Source organism: Chiloscyllium punctatum, chromosome 16 (genome assembly GCF_047496795.1).
Source record: "Chiloscyllium punctatum isolate Juve2018m chromosome 16, sChiPun1.3, whole genome shotgun sequence".
NCBI lineage: Eukaryota > Metazoa > Chordata > Chondrichthyes > Orectolobiformes > Hemiscylliidae > Chiloscyllium > Chiloscyllium punctatum.
Genome location: NC_092754.1, coordinates 26,333,844 through 26,360,492, shown reverse-complemented (window position 1 = coordinate 26,360,492; position 26,649 = coordinate 26,333,844). Strand labels below are relative to the sequence as shown.

The 26,649-nt window shown below is 41.1% G+C and overlaps 1 protein-coding gene and 1 pseudogene across 2 annotated transcripts; one reads left to right on the top strand and one right to left on the bottom strand.

The window, feature by feature from the left end:
- The first annotated feature begins 3 nt into the window (after nucleotides 1-3).
- On the top strand, nucleotides 4-26,649 carry slc66a1 (solute carrier family 66 member 1). Of its 2 annotated transcripts, none has more exons than XM_072586529.1 (8): nucleotides 4-107; nucleotides 7,569-7,771; nucleotides 10,732-10,861; nucleotides 14,059-14,146; nucleotides 16,536-16,687; nucleotides 17,223-17,315; nucleotides 17,738-17,923; nucleotides 21,924-26,649. In XM_072586529.1, the coding sequence occupies exons 2-8, from the start codon at nucleotides 7,629-7,631 to the stop codon at nucleotides 22,008-22,010; spliced, it is 879 nt and encodes a 292-aa protein (XP_072442630.1). In that variant the 5' UTR covers nucleotides 4-107; nucleotides 7,569-7,628; the 3' UTR covers nucleotides 22,011-26,649. The 2 variants fall into 2 exon arrangements, with proteins under 2 accessions (XP_072442630.1, XP_072442629.1); XM_072586528.1 differs by lacking the exon at nucleotides 4-107 and adding an exon at nucleotides 7,306-7,393.
- On the bottom strand, nucleotides 15,216-15,335 carry LOC140487262 (5S ribosomal RNA; annotated as a pseudogene).

The following is a 26,649-nucleotide window of genomic DNA, read 5'->3' as shown; positions in this document are numbered from 1 at the left end:
CTGACAGTGTCAAACCAAACAAACACCAGCTTCATTCTCAGCTGACGATCCGCCCCTCAAAGATCAATAAACACAAAAACATGAGAACAGCGTCGTCCTGTTCCAAGGTATTTCAGATTTTTATTGTTTTCACTTGAAGGCCCAGCCTAGAAAACGAGAGAATATTATCTTCAAGACCATTTCAAGTCCGCAGGAAATGAAATTAGCCCTGACGTAAAATTGAAGAAAAGAGCCAATCTTGAAATTTGGGGAAAAGCGACCCACGATTTGACAAAAATAGTGTACCAGAGCGCATTCAACGAAATAGCAGTGACAAAAAAAGTTGGACAGAATGGAAATTGTGAGAATAGATGATCAACAACGTGAAAAACAGTGACATAATTTCTATAGAAGCACACAATTCAGTAATATCCGTTATATTAGTGATAATAATGTGGTCATACAAAGTTGGTGTCTCTACCCAATATTGCTGAACACTTCCTCTAGATCCATATTTAATTCTTAATAATCCTGTTAACACTCTCCATCATTTGTTTTGATGCCATATTTTGTTTAGCCCAGTTTCACTGTTCACTTTCTTCTTATCTGTCTCATGGGCCTCTCTCCTTTTTATCCAGCCTTGTACTTGCTTATAAATTGTTAGATCTCTTGTTCTCATTCTAATAAGTGATCATTGATCTGATAGGTTAACTGTACTTATCTGTACATCGATGCTGTGTAACTTGCTCTGTGCTTTCAACATTTTCTGTTTTATAATTGTCAAAAATTGAATGCAAAGTAATTTCAATCTATTTGCAGTAGCATGAGAGAATTGAACATTTATTTTGTCTTTTGGGTACTGAGTGTGTATTTGAGTTTTTGTTCTCTTAAACCCCACCTCATAGCTTTGAAAAACCAATATTATTCATTGTTTTCAGAATAATGGACAACCCAATCCAAAATTTGAATGTCCGGTTGAAAACTGTGGGTGTATGCACTGAGATTATCATTTAGTTATATGAACTCTGTCCTGTAGGCTTTCATAAATTTATGCTGCAAAAATCACCTGCAAAACAAGTGAATATTGAATGTATGCTTAAAGCTATCTTAAAGTTACAAACAAAAGATGACTTTTGAAATACAAACAGAAAATGCTGAAAATATTCAGCAGGTCAGGCAAGCATCCATGGAGAGAGAAAGGTTTATTGTTCAGATGTGTGTCCTTTAATCAAACCCTGATGAAAGAGAGAAAAAATAATAAATTTTGAGCAAGGAAATGGTCTTGAGGAGGGCAAGAGAAATTAAATGGCTAAAGGTGTCCTGGAGAAAATGATGGCAAGTACACCCAAGGACTACAGTAGTTCTCAAGAAGGCTACAAAATTGGACATAGTATTGGCTTGAAGGTAGGAGACAGAGGGTGGTGGTGAATGAGTTGCTTTTTGAACTGGAGGCCTGTGACCAGCAGTGTGCCACGAGGATCACTGCAGGGACTACTGTTTTTTGTCATTTATATAAATGATTTGGATGTGAATATAGGTTAGTAAGTTTGCAGATGACACCAAAATTGGTGGTGTAATGAACAGCAAAGAAGATTAGTTCAGAGTACAATGGGACTTTGACCAGATAGGCCAAGGAGTATCAGACAGAGTTTAATCTAGATAAATATAATGTGCTACATTTTGATAGGACAAATCAGGGTAGAACTTATATCCTTACTGGTAAGGTGCTGGGGAATGTTGCTGAACAAAGACACCTTGGAGTGCAGGTTCATAGTTCATTGAAAGTGGAGTTGCGGGTAGACAAGGTAGTGAAGGTGTTTGGTACACTTGCCTTTATTGGTCAGCGCATTGAATATAGGAGTTGGGAAATCATTTTGCTGCTGTACAGAACATTGGTTAGGTCACGTTTGGAATATAGTGTTCAGTTCTATCCTCTTGTTCTAGGACTGATGTTGCAAAACTTGAAAGGGCTCAAAAGGATTTACAAGGATGTTGCAAGGGTTAGAGGGTTTGAGCTATAGGCAGAGGCTGAATAGGCAGGGACTATTTTCCCTGGAGTGTTGGAGGCTGGGGGGTGACCTTGTAGAAGTTTATAAAATCATGAGGGGCATGGATAGGGTAAGTAGTCAAGGTGTTTTCCCCAGTGTAGAAGAGACCAAATTAGAGGGTACAGGTTTAAAGTGAGAAGGGAGAGATTTAAAAGGGACCTAAGGGGCAAATTTTTCACACAGAAGGTGGTGTGTGTATCGATTGAGTTGCCAGAATAAGTGTTGGAAGCAGGAACAGTTACAACATTTAAACGGGTATATGAATAGGAAGGGTTTAGAGGGGTATAGGCCAAATGCCAGCAAATCAGACAAAATTAATTTAGGATATCTGATCAGCATGGACAAGTTGGATCAAAGGGACTGTTTCCATGTTGTACATCTCAATATCTGTAAGGCAGTCTACTACTACTTTTGCTAGGGCAATTAGAGATGAGTAATAAATGCTCCCCTGCTAGTGACACCCATATCTCATAAACAAATATATGTCAAAAAGATGGAGATCAAGAAAATAAAGATGTGCCCAGATGAAGTGTAATTGACTGAACAGCAGCCATACAACTGCGAAGTCAAAAAAGGGGCAGAAGTAGGTCATGCAGCACCTCAAATCTATCTGCCGATCAATATGGTTGATCTGTAACCTTAAATCTATATTCCAACCTAATCCCTGACAACCTTTCAACCCTCTTGCTTAACTAGAATCTTTTTACCTCTGCCTAAAAAATATTCAAGGATTTTGCTTCTATGACTTTTTTAGAAAAAGAATTCTAAAGACTTGTGACCCTCGAAGAGATGGTTTAAATGGGTGAATCCTGATTTCTAAACAGTGACCCCTCTTAGTTCTAGAGAAAACAATAAACACAATGGAGACAGAATGATTTAAAATAGTTGAATTAAATATTGAGTCAAAAGATTAATTCATAGTTGTTGACCTTGCATTAAGTCTAATTTCTAAACCTTTGAAATATTGTCACTGTTGTGATGTAGGAAACATGGCAGCCAACCTATGCATAGCAAATTCCCACAAACAGACACATGATAATTACCACACTTTTTGTGATGTTGATTGAAGGATAATATTGGCTGGGACAACATGGATATCTCTCCTGTTTTCCTCAAAATAATATCAGAGGATCTTTTACATGCTCAATGGGCAGGAGGTGGAAAATGGACACCAGCAGATGGAAGGGGAAAAAAAAGAGTGGCCAAACCTGACAAAATGGATTTAAAGAGGGATTTAAATAAGAGGGAGACCCTGGCTGGGTTGAAGAAACTGCATATAGAACAGGGAAGTTGGCAGAGTCTCACTCCATATTGCCCTGAACTGGAACTAAGTCTAAATAAGAGCAGGTAAATGATTCCATTAGTTTAGCATCCCATGTAAAAGACAGCAATTTGAGAGGGAGAAGATAGAATCAGAGGTGACAGTATTACAGCTGAATGAAGGCAATACAGAGGCATGAAGGAGGACCTGCACATAATTTTCTGGGAGAGGAACTTAACAGGAAAGACAGTGGAACAGCAATGGCAGGAGTTTCTGGGAGTAATTAAGGAGACACAGCAAAGATTCATCCTGAGGAAACTGAAGCATGCTAGGAGGATGAGGCAACTATGGCAAGTCAGGGATAACATAAAAGCAAAAGAGAAAGCATATAATGTGGTGAAGGGCAGTGGGAAACCAGAGAATTGGGAAAATTACAAAGACCAACAGAGGGCAACAAAAAAAGAGAAATAAGGAGGGAGAAGATTAAATATGAGTGTAAGCTAGCCAGTAATATAAAGGAAGACTGTAAGAGTTTATTTAGATATATAAGGGCAGAGGAGAGGCAAAAGTGGACATTGGGCTGCTGGAAAATGATGCTGGAGAGATAATAGTAGGAAACAAGGAAATGGCTGAGAAACTGAATAATTACTTCATGTCACTTTTCATGGTGGAAGACATGAGTAATATCCCAAAAATTCAAGAGAGTGAGGGAGCAGAGCTGAGTATGGTGACCATCACCAAGGAAAAAATGCTGGAAATACTGAATGGCCTGAAGGTGGATAAATGACCTGGACCAGATGGACTACACCGCAGAGATATAAGGGAGATAGCTGAAGAGATAGTAGAGGCATTAGTTGGGGGGGGGGGAACAAATTGAAACATACAGAATACTGAATGGCCTGAACTGAGTAGACATTTCCATTGATAGGAGAGACTAGGACCCAAGGGCATAGCCTTAGAGTAAAGGGACGACCTTTTAGAAAGTAAACAAGGAGAAACCTCTTCTGCCAAAGGGTGGTGAATTTAATACTGGGATAGATAGGTTCATGATTTTCAAGGGGATCAAGGATTACAGGGAGAATGGGTTGAGAAACTTATCAGCCACGATTGGATAGCAGAGCAGACTCAAATGGCCGAATGACTTAATTTCTGCTCCTATGTCTTATGGTCTACAGCAAAACCTGATTTCGAGTCTTCTAAAATGTAAAAGCATGAGTAAACATATACGTGTACAGTATGCTTCTTTTTCTCAATCATGAGCTATAGGGAAAGGCTGAATAGGCTGGGAGTGTTTTCCCTTGAGCAACAGATGCTGATGGGTGACCTTATGGAGGTTTTTAAAATCATGAGGGACATGAATAGAGTAAATAGACAAGGTGTTTTCCCTGGGATGGGGGAGTCCAGAACTAGGGGGGCATAGGTTTAGAGTGAGAGGGGAAAGATTTAAAAGGTACCTAAGGGGCAACTTTTTCATGCAGGGGGTTTTACATGTATGGAATGAGCTGCCAGAGGAAATGGTGGAGGCTGAGACAATTACAACATTTAAAAGGTATAGGGATGCATACATGAAAAGGAAGGGTTTAGAGGACTTGGGGCAAGTGGTGGCAAATGGGACTAGATTAATTTAGAATATCTGGTTGGCATGGACGAGTTGGACTGAAGGGTCTGTTTCTGTACTGTATATCTCTATGACTCTATAAGATAACTCATGCTCAAGACTTGCCTTGGTTAGAGCCAAAAAAACTGTAGATGCTGGCATCCAAGGTAGACAAGCAGGAGACTAGAAGAACATAGCAAGCCAGGCAGCATCAGGAGGTGGAGAAGTCAACATTTTGGGTATAATCCTTCTTCAGGACTGGGGATAGGTGTAACAGGAGCTGCAGATAAAGGGGTTTGGGGGGAGTAGAATGGTGAGGTGGAGGTAGATGAAGACAGATAGATCTGGTTGGTTGATGGGAGGAATGAATCTGGTTGGTCGCTTGAAGGAAGGGGTGATGAGAGGAATGGAAGGGAGGAGGAGGGGCTGGGAAGGAAGGTTATTTGAAATTGGAGAACTCAATGTTGAGTTCTCCAGTCTGTAGACTGCCCAGATGGAAGATGAGGTGTTCTTCCAATTTGCGGTCTGATTTGTTGTGGCAATGGACGACACCAAGGATGGTCATGTCGGAAAGGAAGTGGCAAGGGGAATTGAAATGGATGGTGACTGGGAGATCTGGTTGGGCCTGGCTGAAATGCTTGGCAAAACATTCCCTAAGTTTACTTTTGGTCTCCCAATGGAGAAAAGACCACATTGGGAGCACCAGATACAGTAAACTAGGTTGGAGGAGAGGCACGTGAACCTCTCTCTCACCTGGAAGGACTGTTTGGGGCTGTGGATGGAGGTGAGGGGGCTGGTGTGCCAGCAGGGAAAGCACAGAAACCACAGACGTGTTACTGTCCAAAAGGAGACCATTCAACCCATTGCGTCTGCACCGGCAATTCAAATGGACATCATTATCTACTGCCAGTTTCCTGCTTTTTCCCTCATGCCCTTTCATATCATTTCTATTGAATGCCCTCTTCGATGACTCAATAATTTTGCTTCCAGGCAATGCATTTCCACACTGTAACTACTCACTTGGTGAATTGTCCTTGATTTTGCAAACTACTTTTCATTATTAATATAAATGATTTGGATGTGACCATTAGAGGTATAGTTAGGAAGTTTGCAGATGACACCAAAATTGGAGGTGTAGTGGACAGCGAAGTAGATTACCTCAAATTACAACAGGATCTTGACCAGATGGGCCAATGAGCTGAGAAGTGGCAGATGGAGTTTAATTTAGATCAATGTGAGGTGCTGCATTTTGGGAAAACAAATCTTAGCAGGACGTATACACTTAATGGTAAGGTCCTAGGGAGTGTTGCTGAACAAAGAGACCTTGGAGTGCAGGTTCATAGCTCTTTGAAAGTTGAGTCGCAGGTAGATAGGATAGTGAAGAAGGCGTTTGGTATGCTTTCCTTTATTGGTCAGAGTATTGAATACAGGAGTTGGGAGGTCATGTTGCGGACATACAGGACATTGGTTAGGTCAATGTTGGAATATTGCGTGTAATTCTGGTCTCCTTCCTATCAGAAAGATGTTGTGAAACTTGAAAGGTTCAAAAAAGATTTCCAAGGATGTTGCCAGCGTTGGAGGATTTGAGCTATAGGGAGAGGCTGAACAGACTGTGGTTGTTTTCCCTGAAGTGTCGGAAGCTGAGGGTGACCTTATAGAGGTTTTACAAATTTATGAGGGACATGGATAGGATAAATAGATAAAGTCTTTTCCCTGGGGTGGGGGAGTCCAGAACTAGAGGTCATCGGTTTAGGATGAGAGGGGAAAGATATAAAAGAGACCTAAGGGGCAACTTTTTCACACAGAGGGTGGTACGTGTAATTGAGTGAGCTGCCAGAGGAGGTGGTGGAGGTTGGTACAGTTGCAACATTTAAAAGGCAGTTGGATGGGTATAATGATAGGAAGGGTTTGGAGGGATATGGGTCGGGTGCTGGCAGATGGGATCAGATTGGATTGGGATATCTGGTCGGCATGGACGTCTGTTTCCGTGCTACACATCTCGATGACTCGTGAGTCGATAAGGAGAATCTGTAAGATTCTCGTAAGAATCAAGTTTTGTTTTAAATCAGAGGGCATAGATTTAAAGTGATTTGCAAAAGGACCAAATGCACTACGAGTAATAAAAATCGCGGAGAGTACTTTTGATGTGATTTCTGTACTGAAAGCAATAGGACACAAGTTTCATCATGATTGAGAAACAGCAGCACAACGTTCGCATAAATGGTGACCACGACTGTTTAGTAAATGATTTGCAACCAGACTTTGTTGAAGCGGTACATTTTACGGGGGAAGGTGAGGAAATTGAGTGGGGCTGTACTTTGGAAAGGGAATGTACAAGCTCATTGAAACACACAGAGGAAAGAGCACCTGAATGAACGCCGCTGGAAGTCCACTGTAACATCTGATGTCAGTATCATGTGACCAATTTATCACATGACTCATCATGTGATCTATCCGCTTGGTATCTCTGCTGTGCAATGAAGTTCTTGCTTTTTCAAGATTCTGAAGGTAAATTGGGAGCAGATTGCCTTATCTCTGGGGATTATTGATTCCCCACTGAATTTGAGAACTGACTCGTTACACAACCGCTCACCTACAGAAACTGCTGCCGTCTTGTTGTTAATGTATTGGGCTGTTTCTGCTCTGCTTCATGGTCAGTTTCTTGTTTCTGTGCTTCACCTAGGCTCTTATTAAGGGAAGTTGTCTTTGACGCAAAACTCCTCCGAACAGTGTGGTGTGAGTAATGGGAAATTTCACCACCGATTGCCCGAACGGATCTCTCTTTATCTGGAATGTACTGAAAGAGTGCACCGAAGATGGCAGAGATTTGGCGAGTGTTGTTTTGGGCTTGTTCTCCGTCTTGTGTTTCATGATGGCTGCTTTCCCGTAAGTACAATTTGCTGTTCATAATTCAGTCTGTCAGCTGAAACGCACAATTGGCGAGGAGCGTCTGAAAATGTGTATATGCGTGAACGTTTTCAGTGACTTACACATATGCGTGCTTCCTCCACCACCACCACCAAAAGCTGCTGATTTTGTACTGCATAACTCTGAACAGGACTGGTCACCCCTTCGAGTCCCATTCTATGACAGCGTGGCACATGGTTCAACACCATTTTACTTTTCCTGTACTGCATAAAACTTTTACTTGAGAAGAAACCTTTAATGTAGTGATTTAGAATGAGGTCAGTTAGTTGGATCTCAGAATGAGTCCCCTGATTGGGGCTGTTAACATGGTCTAATCAGGGAGTCCCGGCTGATCAATATAAACAGGAGTGTTGAAAAAAAAGATAGACAGGAGTGTCGAGTTCTGTTCAATCTCAGTCTGCTCTGAACTCGCTGGGTCAATGTCATGTACTATGTACGTGTAAATAAAGGATGACTTAGTGGCAGGATACCTGTTTATATGGAGTTATTTCACTTGCCATTTGTCTTGTAAATACTTCTAAACAATCACCCTTCTCCCCAGAAAATCATCCTCCTCCCAGTGCTAAATGACCACCCCTTATTCTGAGACAATCCGGGAACCTGCATCTACCCTGCCATGGTCTCTTCGTTCAGCAGGACCTTACCATTAAGTGTATAAGCCCTGCCTTGATTTGCCTCTACCAAATGTAGCACCTCACATTTATCTAACCAATCCCTGTAAAGACTTTGTTTTGAATGAGATCACCTCCCAATCTTCCAAACTTGGATAATATCTGATCTATTGAATCTTTCTTTGTAGATCAGTCTCATAATTCTCAAGAATTACTTTGAACCTTCTTAAAATGGAGAAATCTAAATCATTGCCTCAGCATTTTTGGGTGTCTAGTTTAACAAAGGGTAGTGACTAATCCAAATATGGAACTAAAATGCATTTTAACTTGCAGCAGTGTTAAGTTTCAGTTCACTTGGAGATTGCTGACTTTCACCATTTAGTTCTAGCACGCAACCTCATTTTGTAAATGTCTCTGTTATTTTCCTCTAGCTCTCTAGGCAAAATTTCAATTAGCTCTAGGGTAATTGAGGATATAAGAATAAAAATGTATGTCCCAGATCGTGTACTCAACCTCATTACCATTGTGCTCGATATTCACTCTCCATCGCTTGGATGGACTGCATAGTAAACAAGCATGAATCCTTGCTCTTTCTTCAAATTTACAGGACTCTGAACAGCCATGAAGTTATGTACACCATTTTAAAGGACTGCAAAATGAACAGTTTCTGTCTCTAACAGTGGCCGTGAAACTGGTTAAATTGTTAAGGACTCTGGTTCTCTGAGCCTCCTTGATGGAGGTTTGACATTTGCCATTACAATTTGCCCTTGCTATGTGGTCTAACCTGTATGGCACCAGACCTTTACCTGCCCAGCAGTGATTTAAAAAAAAAACACTTTGTATCTGAATGGTGCAGTGGTTCACAAAAGTGACCCATGTTCTCAGAACAATCAAAGATGGTTAATAAATGCCATCCTTGTTAGTGATGAACAAATTCCAGGAATTTATTTTAAAAATACATACTGGGATCAGTGTCAGACACAGATACCAAAAACATTTCAAATTCTTAATGCAGCCAGTATTGTCACCCACTAAAGCTGGAATATCTTTGCAAAATGTGCCCAATTTCTGCTCAAACTCTAGTTTTGAGCTTGCCATTTGTAACATGGGTGGCACGGTGGCACAGTGGTTAGCACTGCTGCCTCACAGCGCCAGAGACCTGGGTTCATTTCCCGCCTCAGGCGACTGACTGTGTGGAGTTTGCACATTCTCCCCGTGTCTGCATGGGTTTCCTCCGGGTGCTCCGGTTTCCTCCCACAGTCCAAAGATGTGCAGGTCAGGTGAATTGGCTATGCTAAAATTGCCCGTAGTGTTAGGTAAGGGGTAGATGTAGGGGTATGGGTGGGTTGCGCTTCGGCGGGGCGGTGTGGACTTGTTGGGCCGAAGGGCCTGTTTCCACACTGTAAGTAATCTAATCTAAAAAAAAATAATTGACACACTGTATCACTGCAATGTTGACTGGTTGAAGATCTTTATCAATGCAAGAGGTCTCACTCTCCTGTTTGTGTTGTCATGCTCTTTTTTTTTCTTTTCAAGAACATATCCAACCAATTCTCTTTTGAAAGTTGACCATTGAATCTGCTTCCCCCATCTCTTCACACTGTAAAATCGTTGCTTAGGAAGTATCCCGTTTCACTCTGGTCCTTTTGGCAACTTACCTCAAACTTGTGCTCCATTGTTACTGACACTGCTGCTTTTTGAAATAGAGCTAAGGGAAGAAATTATCCGAAAACCTGACAAATAAAAATATTTTATGTTTTCTACGAATAAGAAAGAAACCATTAACCCACCTTCTCCTACATCTATTGTTTTACAGATGCTGATCTACTTAGTTTCTGCATTTTTAAATTAGCTGTACCTAGAAGTAGTATCAAAGGAGATTAGAGGTTGCCCTTGTTAATATATTTAATCAATCTTTAATCATCTTTGTAGTTGATGTAAAATCCAAGCACTAACCAAGCCTGAGCCTGCCTCGCTTCTGAGATCAGGCATTGTCAGATTCCGAAGGTGTAGACTGTCCTTTATCAGTAAGTTTGGGAAAGATGATTGTCTGTCTGTGACGTGTGAAGCAAAGAGCCTTTTGAAGTAGCCATAGAGGAAATGTTGTATCTGAGTGGAGGGTGGCATGTTAAAAGTGAACCTGAATGGATTATCTCTGTGTTAAAATGATTTGGGGAGCATGTTTACAAGCATCCTCCTCTATTCCTAGAAAGGAGTACACCAGTGTTAAGATGTGTACAGATTTCTATAACTGTCTTTTTATTAAGATTTTGCAAAATGGTTTATAACTCACCAATTTTACTTTAGGCAATGTTATAGTTCTTATCTGAAAGGAAATATGGACCAAGCTGTGTCAATCTGGTTCCTGATGGGTTGGCTCGCTGGTGACTCGTGCAATGCTCTTGGTGCTTTCCTAGCTCAGCAATTGCCAATACAGGTGAATAGTTTTCACATCATAAGATGATGTCTGCATGAATACTTTAATAGCCCAGTTAAATAATCAGTTGAAGATTAGAATAATTTTGAATATGACTGCAAATCTTTTGAATTACAAGACCTGCCACATTTTAATTTTACATTCTGGATTAATTTGTACTGGGTGCCTAGAGTGGAACTCCATTAAATTACCTGACTCAAGTTGTTATTAGGCATTGTGAATCTGTATCATATGCAATTACCTTGTGCAATTAAATCTCCCTCTCATATTGGCCTGGGATTTTCCCTAGATCCTGAAAGATTACAATTTTATAAGACAATGCATTCCTGCTTGATATGGGTATAAAGAACAAAACATTTACAGCCCAGGAACAGGCATATCGGCCCTCCAAGCCTGAGCTGATCCAAATCTACTGGCTAAACCTGTCGCCCAGTTCCTCAGTGTCTGCATCCCTCTGCTTCCCACCTACTCAGGCATCTGTCCGGATGCATCTTAAATGAATCTACTGTGTCTGCCTCTGCTAGCAGTGTGTTTCAGACACCCACCACCCTCTGTGTGAAGTACATGCCCTGTGTTTCCCCCTTAAACGTTTCACCCCTCACCTTGAAAGGGTGACCTCTCGTTATGGATTCTTCGCCCTGGGGGAAATGCTTATCGTTATCTACCCTGTCTATACCCTTCATGATTTTGAAAACCTCAATCAGGTCCCCCCTCAATCTCCTTTTTTTTCTAATGAAAACAAACTTAACCTACTCAATCTCTCTTCATAACTAGCACCTTCCATACCAGGCAACATCCTCGTAAACCTTCTCTGCACCGTCTCCAAAGCATCCACATCCTTTTGGTAATGTGGCGACCAGAACTGTACACAGTATTCTAAATGCAGCCAAACCAATGTCTTGTACAATTTTAACATGACCTGCCAGCTCTTATATTCAATACCCCGTCCAATGAAGGCAAACATATCATATGCCTTCTTGACCACTCTGTCCACCTGTGCAGCAACCTTCAGGGTACAGTGGACCTGCACTCCCAGATCTCTCTGCTCATCAACTTTTCCCAAGGCTCTTCCGTTCACTGGATAATTCACTCTAGAATTAGACGTGCCAAAATGCATCACCTCCCATTTGTCTGAATTGAAAGCCATCTGCCACTTCTCCACCCATCTCTCCAGTCTATCTATACTCTCCTGTTTTCTTTGACAGTTTCTTATGCTTTCTGCTACTCCAATCTTCATGCCACTGCAAACTTGCTGATCATACCAACAGTGCCCTCTTCCAGATCATTTATGTATATCACAAACAACAGTGGCCCCAGCACTGATCCCTGTGGAACACCACTAGTCACCTTTCTCCATTTCGAGAAACTCCTTTCAACTACTACTCTGTCTCCTATTGCTCAACCAGTTCCTTATACACCTAGCTCGAACACCCTGCACACCATGTGACTTCACTTTCTCTATTAGTCTACCATGGGGAACTTTATCAAACGCCTTACTAAAGTCCATGTACATGACATCAACAGTCCTTCCTTCATCTGTCAACTTGATCACTTCCTCAAAGAACTCTATTAATTGGTAAGGCACGATCTTCCCCCGCACAAAACCATGTTACCTATCACTGATAAGCCCATTCTTTTCTAAATATAAATAGATCCTATCTCTCAGTACCTTCTCCAGCAACTTTCCCACCACCAACATCAGGCTCACTGGTCCATAGTTACCCGGAATATCCCTACTACCCTTGTACAGCAACCTTCCAGTCCTCCGACAGCACCTGTGTTTAAGGATGCAAGGAAGATATCTGTCAGGGCCCCAGATATTTCCTCTCTCGCCTCCCTCAGCAACCTGGGATAGATCCCATCCAGTCCTGAGGATTTGTCCACCTTTAACCTCTAGCATACCCAACACACCTTTCCTACTTGCGTCAATGTGATCCAGCCGAATCAAAACTCTCTCTCTAATCTCAACATTCATCATGTTCCTCTCCTCCGTGAACACTGATGTAAAGTAATCATTCAGAATCTCATCCATTCTCTCTGGTTCAACACACAGCCTTCCTTCATTATCCTTTAGTGGACCAATCCTTTCTCTAGTTACCCGCTTGCTGCTTATATAAGAATAAAATGCTTTGGGGTTCTCCTTAATTCTGCTCGCTAAAGCTATGTCGTGACCCCTTTTAGCCCGCTTGATTCCTCGTTTAAGACTGGTCTTACTCTTCCGATATTCCTCCAGGGCCCACTCTGTTCTTAGCTGCTTAGACTTTATGTACGTTTCCCTTTTCCTCTTGGCTAGTCGTACAATTTCTCCTGTCATCCACGGTTCACGGATCTTGCCCTTCCTATCCTTTTGCCTTCAGTGGGACAAGCCTATCCTGCACTATTTTTAACCTATCTTTGAAAGCCTCCTACATCTCAAATGTGGACTTCCCTTTAAATAGCTATGTCCAATCCACATTTCCCAACTCCTGCCTAATTTTAATATAATTGGCCTTGGCCCAGTTTAATACTCTTCCCTTATGACCACTCTCCTCTTTGTTTACGAGTATTCTAAAATTTACGGAATTGTGGTCACTGTTGTCAAATAAATCTCCCATCGCAACTTCTACCACCTGGCCTGGCTCATTCCCCAATACCAGGTCCAAAATGGCCCCTTCCCTCGCCGGACTGTTGACATACTGCTCTAGAAAACTCTCCTGGATGCTTCTTACAAATTCTACTCCATCCTGACCTCTGACGCTGAGTGTATCCCAGTCAATTTTGGGAAAATTAAAATCTCCCATCATGGAGAGGGGCAAAATAGAATATAATTGCAAAGGGTGCCATTTGTGGGATCCAATGGTGAGTCTTTGAGTCTCTCTCGTGGAAGATAACCAGCTAGATCATTTTAAAAATTAAAACTTACTTCCCTGTTTCATAACCCTGTCGAAGCCTGACTGCAAATCCCATCCACCCATGCTGCATGGCAAACTGAGATCAGTTATCTCGTCAAGAACCAGCCCTGGAACCTGGCCACTGTGGCTCAATAATTCTTTACCATTATTTTATGCATGGAGTTGTTCCATTTTAACCAGATACCAGCACTGCCTTTGGTCATGTACAAACTTGATTTAAAGAATGTTTGCTGATGTTCCTGTATGTGAAGTGGATTCTTAATGATTAATATCTGAACTATCTCTACTGTTGTTTGCTTTTTCCAGATTTACACTGCTGTGTATTATGTTGTGGTGGATGTGATAATGGTCTCACTATATATTTATTATGCAGTAAAGAACAGGTCCAGACCAGGTGAGTGACTCTTTGTTTAGCTACTGTTTAATAACCTACCTTGCTGTTTTGTAGTTCGCTGCCAGATTGTCCTTTTTTACCTCATGCTTGTCTTCATAGTCAGGTGTGTGCATTACTTGGAATTAGCGCATCATACAAAACCAAAGGAGACCACTCAGCTGTTCAGCTCAGTGGCTGTATTTCGTCACCCTCTCACTAGATATAGTACTAAATCATTTTGGTTTTCACAAAATAAATAGTTATTGTTATATGACACTTTGTTTATTGCAACCCTTTTTGGATGTAAATTTGGATCTTTATTTCAGTTGACAAGATTACAATTTAATTAACCAGCTTTGTTGTTGTTTTTATTTTTGCTGCAAACTATTCAGTTGAAAAGATGCAGTGCTGCTCCTTGAGTTCCATTAAAATCTAAAATGCAGAGAAGAAAGGGGGAGTGGCATGTAAATGGAGAACAACTGGCAGCACAGTTTTTTATTTTTAAAAAAAACTCACCAAAACCAGCTTTGGTCTCTGAGTACAGGAGACTTCACTGTGATCTGTGCTCCCACTCTAATTTTGGCCTCACATATTGCTCTGAAGCTCAGGAGATTGAGTGATCATACCTCTCAATGACATGAGACTATCTCTTTGGAAGTGGTGTGTTGGGAATGTAGGCAGTCAGATATTCTCTTCACCTGCTGGATCCAGCAACCTAATCTCTCTTTAGTCAGTGAAGCTTTCTCAAGGTTGTGCTTTTAGATTAGATTAGATTTCCTACAGTATGGAAACAGGCCCTTCGGCCCAACAAGTTCACACCGACCCTCTGAGAGCAACCCACCCAGACCTATTTCTCTACATTTAACCCTGACTAATGTACTTGACACGATGGGCAGTTTAGCATGGCCAGTTCGCCTAACCTGCACATCTTTGGATTGTGGGAGGAAACCAGAACACCCACAGGAAACCTATGTAGACCTGGGGAGAATGTGCAAATTCCACACGGACAGTCGCCCGAGGTGGCGATTGAACCCGGGTCCCTGGTGTTGTGAGGTAGCAGTGTTAACCACTGAGCCACCATGCCGTCCCAAGCCTACTGCAACTGTTTATTCCTAGGCCGTCTCTCATCCAAGTACTAACCAGGCATGAGTCTGCTTAGCTTCCGAGATCAGACGGGATTGGCTGTTTTCAGACTAGTATGGCTGTAGGCAAACGTGAAAATTCCTATCTAAATATGGTTGGAGAGGCGGTGTGATGCCTGGATGGAAAGTGAGTAGTTTGATTTTGTAAAGAGGGGAGAGAAGAATAATTTGAGGTAAGTGATACCCTAATCGCCTGAAAATGGATGAATCCAAATGTAATTTTTATTTTTGAGTTTTCCTTATCAACTTTTGAAGGATTAAAATGTCTATGTGCTGTCTCTCACTATCCAAGGGTTCAGTGTTGATTGGGAGACGTATCTAAAATGTTAAATTTGTTGGCCAAATTTGGCTCTGTTGAAGTGAGGAGGATCAGAACATTTCCCCCAAATTTTGTCTGGTGGGATATAATAACCTTTTGTCCAATTCCACTTATGGTTTTAGATTGCCTGTCCCACGTCTCTTCAGCCAACTGCCAGGAGGCAGGCTCACAATGTGGCTGCATGCCTCTGGCTTAATCTCCATTCTCAATTTCACCCTGGCTGGTCTGGGACTTGGGGAAGCTTCACCAACTAAAGGGAAGCTAGAATGCTGGATCCAAGTTGGTTTCCAATTGCCTGCATTCCCACTCCCCACCACCTCCAAATGACAATCTGTCCAGTGATCGAAAAGAGTGGTTCATTGTGCTCCTGTTGAGCTTCGACAATGCAATAAGGGAGGCTTTTTTTTTGAGACTGGGTGACCAAAAGTAGAATGGGTGAGCCCTTTGCTGTGCTAACAGTTGCTTTCCACTTAAATCTGCTCCCCTCTCCCCCTCTAATCCTACACTGTTTTAATGAAACTCAAGGAAAAGGACTTCATTTCACTTTTGGGTATTTTGTAACCTTACAATCAATCTTAAGGTCGACGATATCAGATCTCACCCACTAAATTTATATTGTTTGAAATGACATCTAGTGCTGGTAATAACCGCTTTGTTTCTGTCTCCATGCATCATCATCCCTTTTCAGTTAATTTCTCCTACCTTTCACCGACTGACCCTATTCCCTCTGGTTCTTTCTTCCTCACTTTTTCCCTGCTTATTGTTTAATACTAAGTCTCTTAACATTCTTTCAGTTCTGGAAAAACAAATGATCAACTTGAAACTGCTTTTCTTTCTCCATAAAATTCAGTTTTTTATTAATCAACCACTGTCACAGAACAAAGGCTTCAAATGTCTTAAAAATAAATCTTTCAGATGTGAGAGAATTCAAAGCTGTGGTTTCTTTCAGATGGAACTGTAATCAATGCCATTGTTGTATTTGTGATGTTTGGAGCGACGGTCTCCTTGTTCCCAGGAAACCACTTGGGGTCTCCAGTTCAGGACGCACCAAAGTTTACCAGGCGTTCTCTTTTGGCTTTTCCACACTTCTTTGCTAACCAGGTCAGTTCTTACTTCACTGTCATCTTCTGTGCAAAAGAAACTGAATCCCTGCAGCTTTTTTGATGTCAACTCCCATCTTTTAAGACAGAAATGCCAATAATTTTATCATCTGTAGTGACTGTGTGTGTGTTGGTCCAGGCCAGCTATATAAAGTTGACCTTTTCAGTCTTGTTCTAAATTTTTATCTGGAAAAACTCCTATTCTCAGTTCCTTTTGTTAATTCTTAAATATATTGTGTATCTTCCGCTGTTCATGATTTTATCGTAAACTCATTCAAGTAACTGCTGTTTTATCTTTCCACCTCTCTTTTATTTTTTAGTACAAAAGTAGCCCTTTGAATAATAGGTTTGGAGGCTCGATCATAACATTTCCTCCCATTTCAGCAGAATTAATACAGTTCAATCAAATTCACAAGCTTCCAGTTACAGAAAGCAAAAAAGTTCTGATGCCATTCAGCAAGCATTTGTAATGTTGATTCCCTTTTTTTATTTGTATTAAACTCTTAATATTTCATCTGTAATGTTTCCAAATGCAGGAATTTACTACTCAAGAAATCATCGGATTTACAATTGGCTCCTTCTCATCTGTGTTTTACTTGACATCTAGGTTACCACAGCTATGCAGAAATGTGAGTGTTTGTGGCTTTCAAGCAGACGGTTCCATAATGCAGTACTGAAATCGTGTGATGCACCCAAAACCCAATGAGACTTAGATCCCATCAGTATGGGAGCAGGCCTTTTGGCCATTCAAATCCCCAACAACCCTCCGAACAACATCCTACCCAGACCCACCATATCCCTGTAACTTTGCATTTCCCAAGGCCAATCCATCTAACCTGCGCATCTTTGGACTGTGGAGCATCTGGAGGATGCAGACATGGGGAGAATGTGTAAACTCCACACAAGCAGTCACCTGAGGCTGAGATCAAACCTGCGTTCCTGGTGCTGGGAGGCAGCAGTGCTGACCACTGAGTCACCATGCCACACATGAAAGAGGGTAGCGGATACTTGATGTGTTGTATTTTCTCTCTTGTACTTTTTTTCTTCCCAGTGGAAAAGGAAATCTACAGAAGGCATCTCCCCTTTCCTCTTCACCCTGATGATTGTGGGGAATCTAACATATGGTCTGAGTGTACTGCTGAAAGAGCCAAGGCAAGGGCAAAGCGAGGGCAACTACGTTGTGCACCATCTTCCTTGGTTGATCGGTAGTTTGGGAACCATGGGACTTGACGTGGCAGTATCCTTTACAACACTTCTGGCTGTTCCCATTGGAATGGCGGGTTATGAAGGTAATTTCAGGCAGTTCCATTGACAGCAGATAAGTGTGCTACCCAGCTCAGAATAGTGTTGTATGGTTCAGAAAGGCTCTCGCTTGATGTATAGTTTGAGTTGCTGGCATCGGTCAGATTGCAAACTTTGCTGTAGTTGTCCTGAGTGCGTGCTAGACTGGTAATCATATTCATGACAATCCAGTTAGTCCTCTGGACGCTGCAGACATCACAGTCCCGACATAGAATCATAGAGATGTACATCACAGAAACACAGACTCTTCAGTCCAACCCGTCCATGCTGACCAGATATTCCAACCCAATCTCGTCCCACCTGCCAGCACCCGGCCCATATCCCTCCAAACCTTTCCTATTCATATACCCATCCAGATGCCTTTTAAATGTTGCAATTGTACAAGCCTCCACCACTTCCTCTGGCAGCTCATTCCATAAACGTGCCACCCTATGTGTGGGAAAAAAAGTTGCCCCTTAGGTGCCTTTTATATCTCTGCCCTCTCACCCTAAACCTATGCCCTCTAGTTCTGGAATTACCCGCCCCCCGCCCCCGCCCCCTGCCCCCCCCCCAACCCCCAGGGAAAAGACTTTGTCTATATATCCTAGCCATGCCCCTCATGATTTTGTAAACCTCTATAAGGTCACCCCTCAGCCTCTGATGCTCCAGGAAAAACAGCCCCAGCCTGTTCAATCTCTCCCTATAGCTGAAATCATCCAACCCTGTAAACATTCTTGTGAATCTTTTTCTGAACCCTTTCAAGTTTCACAACATCTTTCTGATAGGAAGGAGATCAGAATTGCATACAATATTCCAACAGTGGCCTAACCAATGTCCTGTACTCAATATTCTGACCAATAAAGGAAATCATACCAAATGCCAACTTCATAATTCTAAGTACCTGTGACTCCAATTTCAAGGAGCTATGAACCTGCACTCCAAGGTCTCTTTGTTCAGCAACACTCCCTAGGACCTTACCATTAAGTGTACAAGTCCTGTTAAGGTTTGCTTTCCCAAAATGCAGCACCTCACATTTATCTAAATTAAACTCCATCTGCCATTTCTCAGCCCACTGGCCTATCTGATCAAGATCCTGTTGTAATCTGAAGTAACCTTTGCTGTCCACTACACCTCCAATTTTAGTATAATCTGCAAACTTACTAACTGTACCTCTTATGCTCACATCCAAATCATTTATATAAATGGTGAAATTGTAAATAAATAGCCCCGGCCCTTCACCACCACACTACATTGCAGCTCACTAGTGCACAAGACTGCTCCAAAATATCCATCACTGCCTCTTTTCCTTGAATTGCGTTACTGTTGACTAAAGTAGTAAATTCTCACAAGGAAAATATCCCCTTTATCCAGAGGTGTTCAGTTAGAGATTTTTCCCTTGAGGAAAAGCACACCAACTGCAACAAATCCAACAGAATAATAGCAAGAGACTGGTTGTTCTGGTAATATCAGGGCATTCACCAACCGATAGGGAATAGAAGCCCCCAAAGATCAGTTAGGTACATTTAAAACTTAATTAAAATATCTATTAGAGGAAGATGCTGTCTCTCCCTTCCAAGGGATTACTGTTCTAAGTGTGATAACTCAGTTACATGAACTCAAATGGACAGATGCAGAGGGGATGAACACTATTTGGGTCAGACTCTGACCCACTCAACTGATATTAACTGCGAGGCTCTTAATGCTGCCTCCATGTTGCCCAGAGACATCCTTTAATGGAAGATGAAACGCCAATCCTCCCTCTTCATGACAATCAATAGAGAACTCAGCACCAGGAAAGGAATAGAATACAATGAGCTGCAGAAGCGATAATCCCTGCTCTTGACAGTAAAATTGATCAGATGGAGTTTTTTTTTGTAAAGCAAATACAGTAAAAGTCCAATGATATCAGTGTAGAACATTTCACTGTCTTGTGCTCCCCTCAGCTAAATGTTCCACACTCATGCCCATTCTTCACATCTGAATTAAAGATTGTGTCAGGTGATTTAACTTTTATAAGCTACATGATGATGTAGAGGTCATGTCACTGAGCAAGTAATCCAGATCCTAGGTTAGTGCCTCGGAGACATGGGTTCAAACCCTACATTGCAGCTGGTGGGGCGATCAAATTCTGTTAGTTAACCCAGACCAGAAGCTCATCTCAGTAATGCTAATAATGACATTTTTGACTGGTATAAAAACCCATCGGGTTTATTAATATCTTTAAGGGACAGAAAGCTGCCACCCTTAGCTCATTTTGACTCCTGACCTATTCACAGCAACGTGATGGACTCTGAACTATCCGTGAATAGTCCAACAAGCCATTCAGTAAAATGGCAATTTGGGACAGGCAACAAATGCTGGCCTTGTCAGTGACACCCCTATTGCAAAGAGAAAAAAAATCCCATCCTTCTTTCGTTTACACAAATATAATGCCCAGAACAGGAAGCTTGACACACAACTATCATGTCTCTACCTCTGGACCAGGTCAGGTTCAAGTCCCTCCAGTTCCAGAGGTGTATCGTAGTAAATTTGTATACTTGATACAAACAGGTGAGGTGCTGGAAGACTGGCTAATGTGGTACCACTGTTTAAGAAGGGTGGTAAGGACAAGCCAGGGAACTATAAACCAGTGAGCCTGACGTCAGTGGTGGGCATATTGTTGGCGGGAATCCTGAGGGACAGGATGTACATGTATTTGGAAAGGCAAGGACTGATTGGAGATAGTCAACATGGCTTTGTGCATGGGAAATCATGTCTCATAAACTTGATTGAGCTTTTTGAAGAAGTAACAAAGAGGATTGATGAGGGCAGAATGATGGATGTGAACTATATGCCTTACTGAAGTCCACAGACAAGGTTCCCCATGGGAGACTGGTTAGCAAGGTTAGACTTCATGGAATACAGGGAGAACTAGCCATTTAGATACAGAATTGGCTCAAAGGGAGAAGACCGAGGGTGGTGGTGGAGGGTTGTTTTTCAGACTGGAGGCCTGTGACCAGTGGAGTGCCACAAGGATCGGTGGAGCAGTCTTGTGCACTAGTGAGCTGCAATGTAGTGTGATGGTGAAGGGACGGGGCTATTTATTTTGAGGTTAATTGTTAAAGAGTAATATTTTAGAGTCACACAGTAAGGAAACAGATCCTTTGGTCCAAGTCGTCCATTCTGACATTTCCTTTGGTACCTACTGCACAAGCTGTTGGACTGTTCAGGAGCAGTGAGAACTGGATATGTACTTGAATGCTGCCTTGCTAGCTAGGTTCAAACAGAGAAACTTGTCTTTGTAAAGCCTTTCACCCACAGAAGTATGCTTGAAGTGTACATCACTGTCACAATGTTTCAAAGATCCAAATATGTGTGAGTGGTTACTACTGTGCCATCAAAATTGTTAAAGAGTAATGTTTTATAGAGTCACACAGCAAGGAAACATCCTTTGGTCTAACTTGTCCATTCTGATATTTTATTACTGCCATACTTCTGGGGAATCTCTCAAGTGTGTATCACATACAGTGAAATACCTTGAAATGCAGAGGAGAATTTAGTTGGAAACCACAGCAGACATTTTGTGAAGGAGACTCAACAAACAGTGAGCCCTGACTTTAAAAAAACCATCATGAGTCATTTTGTATTAGTGGGTAACTGTGTCGAGGGAACAACAAGGAGAGAGAGAGGTGCTGTTTGAGAGAGGAATGGTTGACCATAAACTAGCTAATTAATGAGTTATCTGCATGGCTAGTCTGGAAGGAATCATCTTCTGGGCAAAATGGAGGAGCAGGAGGTGGAGTTTGTTTTGAGATATATTGAATCAGGCTAGAGGGAAGTTTGCTGTGAATTGTGGTCTGGTTATACCTAACTGGGGCTGCCTGATTTGTGTTCTTTTATCCAAGAATGTGACTCAATTTGAGCATACGTTTAAGATAAACCATTTGTTTGTCCTTAATTTTTAAAAAAATCTGCAGATTTTGTTTCAGTTCTTCATCTATCAAGAGCAAAAATCTGATGAAAGTAGACCATTGATTAATTCAAGTGGACATCGAGCTCTTTAGCAGTGAGGCAGTACTTTCCAGTAACTGTAACCGCTCTACAGGAAAACCTGGTTTATTTTTTAAAAGCATTTTTGAAGCTAGACCTACCCAAGCCTTTGCCGAATTTCAAGCTGTTATTGTAAAGAAACTATTAGAAAAATTCTCCAACTAAAAATCACCAGAGAGAACTCAACTGTAAGAACAATCCTTTTTGTGCATCATTACGTTTGCAACTGTGACTGAAGATAAATGTTTAGTGCCAGATACTTTGACCTTGGAAATCAATCAACACACAAAAGCCATTGCCAGAAATGTGAGGGTGAAGCAGGTGCCAAATGCATCTGATCAAACCATTTCAATCCTTACTCGGGATCAGTGGTTTTGAATTGGCTTTGTGCAACTGGATCAGGTCATTCCTCATTCCTTCCATGTGTGAGGAAGGCCATTATTGGTCCACTCGGAACAAGCTGCTTCTAAACTAATCCAATCAGTGATGTGAATATGTGTGTGTCTCTTAGGAGTAACTGGAAATCTCACATCCCACTTTGAACAATGTTGCATCCAAAATGGCTCTAATTATTATCTGTTGCAATCCAGAAAAGCCATAGCAACTCTGGATAGCAAAAAGAGCTGTCTTAACAATGGACATCACTGCTTGATACAGTTTACATTTTAGAATTTTATCAAATCCAGAACACTAAATATAAAGGGCCACAACATACAAGAAGTGGTTTCAATCTGAAAGTGTATTGCTCTCTGATATTATATTCAACCTTTGATTTTGATTCCCATCCTGTATGGATTTCACTACCTCATTCCCAGGATGGGGAGGAAATGGACCATGTCTCTGATTGCTATCCAATGACTCCAACGGCTGAGTGTCTGTAGACCTTGAGCATGAGTACGATGGTTGGTGAAAAATCTGCTGGTGCTTGCTGCCCAGGATCCCAAATGGAAAAGACCAGTTGAGCAAGGCAGCAACAAGTGCAGATCTGTATCCCAGCAGGGATTTGATGTCCAGGAGGGGGAGGGAGAAATGGGATCCCATGTTTTTGCGGCTTGGGTTTTTTTTCCCCCCAACCTCAGTGGAGTCCAGATCAGAGGAAATCAGGCACTAAATGCTAGGGTGTAGCTTATATGCTGTTCTTCAGGCTCTGTCTCACACCTAAGCAGCATGGGGACTGATCTAGCTTGTTCATATTTGCCCAATTAAAGGAGGCCAACCAGAGTTTTTCAGCCTACCTTCAGGTGTCAGGTGCTATTATAGTTGCTGGTCACAGACTGGGTGAGCAACACTCCAGACAGGTTTTACAGTTTCAACATGCATAGGTGGGAATGGCCACAGATCACCCTATAGAGGTGGCCTGGCGCAAAAGCTATTTCTAAACTAAACATTAGCTCCAATCTCATCCACTCATCACTGTCACGCTGGAGAAAATCCGTGTATTTCCTCATGGCGCCAACTTCAAATCTGCTGTTGAATCAAACGGTAGGATTCAGAAGCTTTCACCATCTCTGCTGTGGGCTGCTTGTAAGTACAGCTGCAGTTTGAAATTGATGGCGTGAATTGGAACCAAAATACACGACTGTGTATGTAGGGCATTCGTAACTGAGTCATTGAGATTTTATTCTTAGGTTTGAGGGATGTGGTTGTAATTTTTTTTTAAATTACCAGGATTCTGAAATTTTGATTTTCAACCATCAGGGTCCATTTCAGAATGTGAAAGATTTTTGTCTCCTGAAGGTTTAGGGAGCAGCAAGGCTTAGTTATGCCAAAAGGTTGAATTTTAATGTGTTACTGATTTGAACAGTATTCCATTGATAGAATCCAACGGTTCTGAATTCCCTGTCTTAAGCATGCTTGCTGTATCCTCCCTATATTGAAATCAAGATTCAAATAATTATCTATTTTTAACCTAGTTTTCAGTCAGATCTGTGACTTCCTTTAGTTTTCCTTTCCTCCTACATTTGGGCAAACTTGAACAGAGAAACAGAAATCCAATATGGTTTCTTGAACTTTTCTCTCTTACCCTTTTACAATATTCTCTTCCACCTTGTCATTGTTTACAAAATTAAAAACGATTTTACATGGTATCACAGTTGATCACTTTGCACTTTATATAAACAAATTGTGTCAAAGTTTACTAAGTTTCTCATTCTATCCAAACGTACAACTAAACATTTTTATTTTTGTTGCTTTTTTTTAAAAGAAGGGCCTCTGGTTTTTATCCTCTCTTTATAACTGTTTGCTGTTTTGAGAATGACTTGTATATGCTGTATAACAAAGCATATCCAGTTTTCTACCTGGTTGAGTTGTGTAGCCAGCTGCACTCACTACCTCTCTCCTGACTCTGCACAAATTGAGAGAAATTTATGACCACCAGTTGTTAAATAATTTGAAATTGGGATCTGATTGACCCACCTGAACAGCAGTTTTAAATGTTTTGCTTCATAGTTAACGACTGAATATCAGTCCTGAGTTGGTTCCATATTCTTTAATTCCTTGCATAACAAAACCTTGTCAATTTTGGATTTGATTTGGAAGTAGATATCATTTATTCAAAGCAGCTTACCAGCTTTTTTTGGGGTGGGGGTAGAAATGTTGGTCGTTGATAATGGAAAGTAAGTTCCAGGTTTACACTAATGGCTACGAGGTAAGAACTCTAAGTGTTTTGCAAACCATGAAGGGAAACAATCCAACCACTTGAGAAGGTTGCTAGAGACTAGAAGTTAGGCCTAAAATGGACTATTATAAACAACATCGTAAATTCTATGAAGTATTACAGCCAAAAAGCATTATCTTGTAGTTAGGGATTTAAGCTGAAATCTGTGTCTCAATTGCTGGCCTTTAAAGCATGGGAGTCACTAGGACTATAAATGGTTGAGTAATGTGTAGATTCTGGCCAGAAGGATTATTGACATTTACACAATTCAAAGGAAGAACAGAATTTTGTGGCAATGTACAGCAGATCTTTCAGTGTCTGAAATGGGGAAGGCAGCTTAATGTTACCCAGGAGACCCACTGGGAGTTCCTACTTTAGGTATTAACCTCGTTTTGATCATGACTTTGTTGCCAGAACAATGTTGAGAGATATCTGGGATACATCAGTTGTAGGAATGAGCCCTTCTCACTTTAGCAGCTAGTCTTTGCTTGTTCAAATTAACTGATATGTCTTGGACATCTGATTTGGAGGGAACTTCATTTTTCAAATAAATGGTGCTATTGTAAATTTGCTATTGTAAATCACCAAATTTTAGGATAACTGTTTCATGAATTATTAATTTATTACATTTTAAAATCTGACTAAAAACTGCTAATTTATGATTTAGTTAGATTTTCAGTTTCACAATGTTTTGAGTCTTTGCATATTGAACTGTTTTTCTTCAGAATTCAAGATTACTATAATATGAATGCTGTTTTATCTGATGTATACTAAAACAGTTTCTGGGTATACATTTTTTTGTTCAGCCTTTTTATATTTGGGTTTTGTTTCTTCCTGAATATGTTTTTGTTTTAAATAGGAGTGAATGTTATTGAGCGACTCAAGATAAAACACATTGTTTGCAAACTGGAAACCATTTTTGATAAAGCAAATAACATTTATACTTCCAATTGTGAAATGCTTTTTTAAAAGGGAAAGGAAAAGCAGCTGGCCATGTCAGTGATAGAGGGAGCTCTTCATAGAATCGTGCAGCAAAAGCAGGAGGTTTTTCAGCCCATCATGAAGTGCCGGTGCTTTGAGGATGTCATCCAGATTTTTGCCCCCCCACTCAATAACTGCCATGTTTCCAATTTCTAATTCTGTTTTGAAAATTCCAACTTAATCTGTCTTTGCTAACTTTCAAGGCATTCTAGATAATTTCTTCCCAGGTATTAGTACAAGAAGGGAATTTCTGTCTGCTTCATTTGCAAATTCTTTCAAACCCGTGTGCTTGTGGAGATTGCCCCTCCTATGTGGATGGGGTGATTTTTGAGCATTATCCAATCTTCCCCCTTAACCTTTCTGCTCTAAGAACAGTCCATGCTTCTCCAGTCTGTCCAAATCACCCTGCCCACTACTTCAGCAACTTGACGAAGACCTTGACCTCCTTTTAAAGTCTGGTGTACTCAACTGGATGTACGATTCCAGCAAAGACCTACCTAATCAGGAAACTTTATTTCTGATATGAGGCTAAATTTCTGCTGTTGCCCAGTAGGTGCCACTGTGGTCACATTGATGGGTTGTGTCCAAATTGCAAGTTTGTTTCTTACACCAGTTAGTTATAAAATAACAATTTCAGTCGGAGGATTAAGTACGGTGACTACTCTAGCTTTTTAGATGTTTAATTATAAACTTAACAGGTTATTCCAGTATATGCTAACTTTCTTGCTGTTTATGTACACTTTTTCTTTCAAAATCAGTGATTCCATACATTGCTTTGAGAATGATGTAGACTAAATCTATTGTTGCCCCTCAGTACAGAGAAGGGACTATTTTCTACATATTATGGGTGATTTGACTGCACTGACCCCTGCAGTGCTCGTCAGGATTAGCCTGCATTCAGGCGGTTTAGCCATTCTTAGCAGAAATCAGTGTTTCCAATTTTTAAAATGAAATTTAATTTCTTATTACTGGTGTAATCTATACAAATTTTAAATTTATTAAACAAATTATGTTGA

What these genes read in the sequence shown, in the direction of transcription:
- slc66a1 (XM_072586529.1), top strand. Translation starts at nt 7,629, where the DNA reads ATGGGAAATTTCACCACCGATTGCCCGAACGGATCTCTCTTTATCTGG. An exon ending in AAAGAACAGGTCCAGACCAG is followed by an intron (nt 14,147 to 16,535) that starts GTGAGTGACTCT and finishes GGTTTCTTTCAG; the next exon opens with ATGGAACTGTAATCAATGCC. An exon ending in CCATGGGACTTGACGTGGCA is followed by an intron (nt 17,924 to 21,923) that starts GTATCCTTTACA and finishes AAAAATCTGCAG; the next exon opens with ATTTTGTTTCAGTTCTTCAT.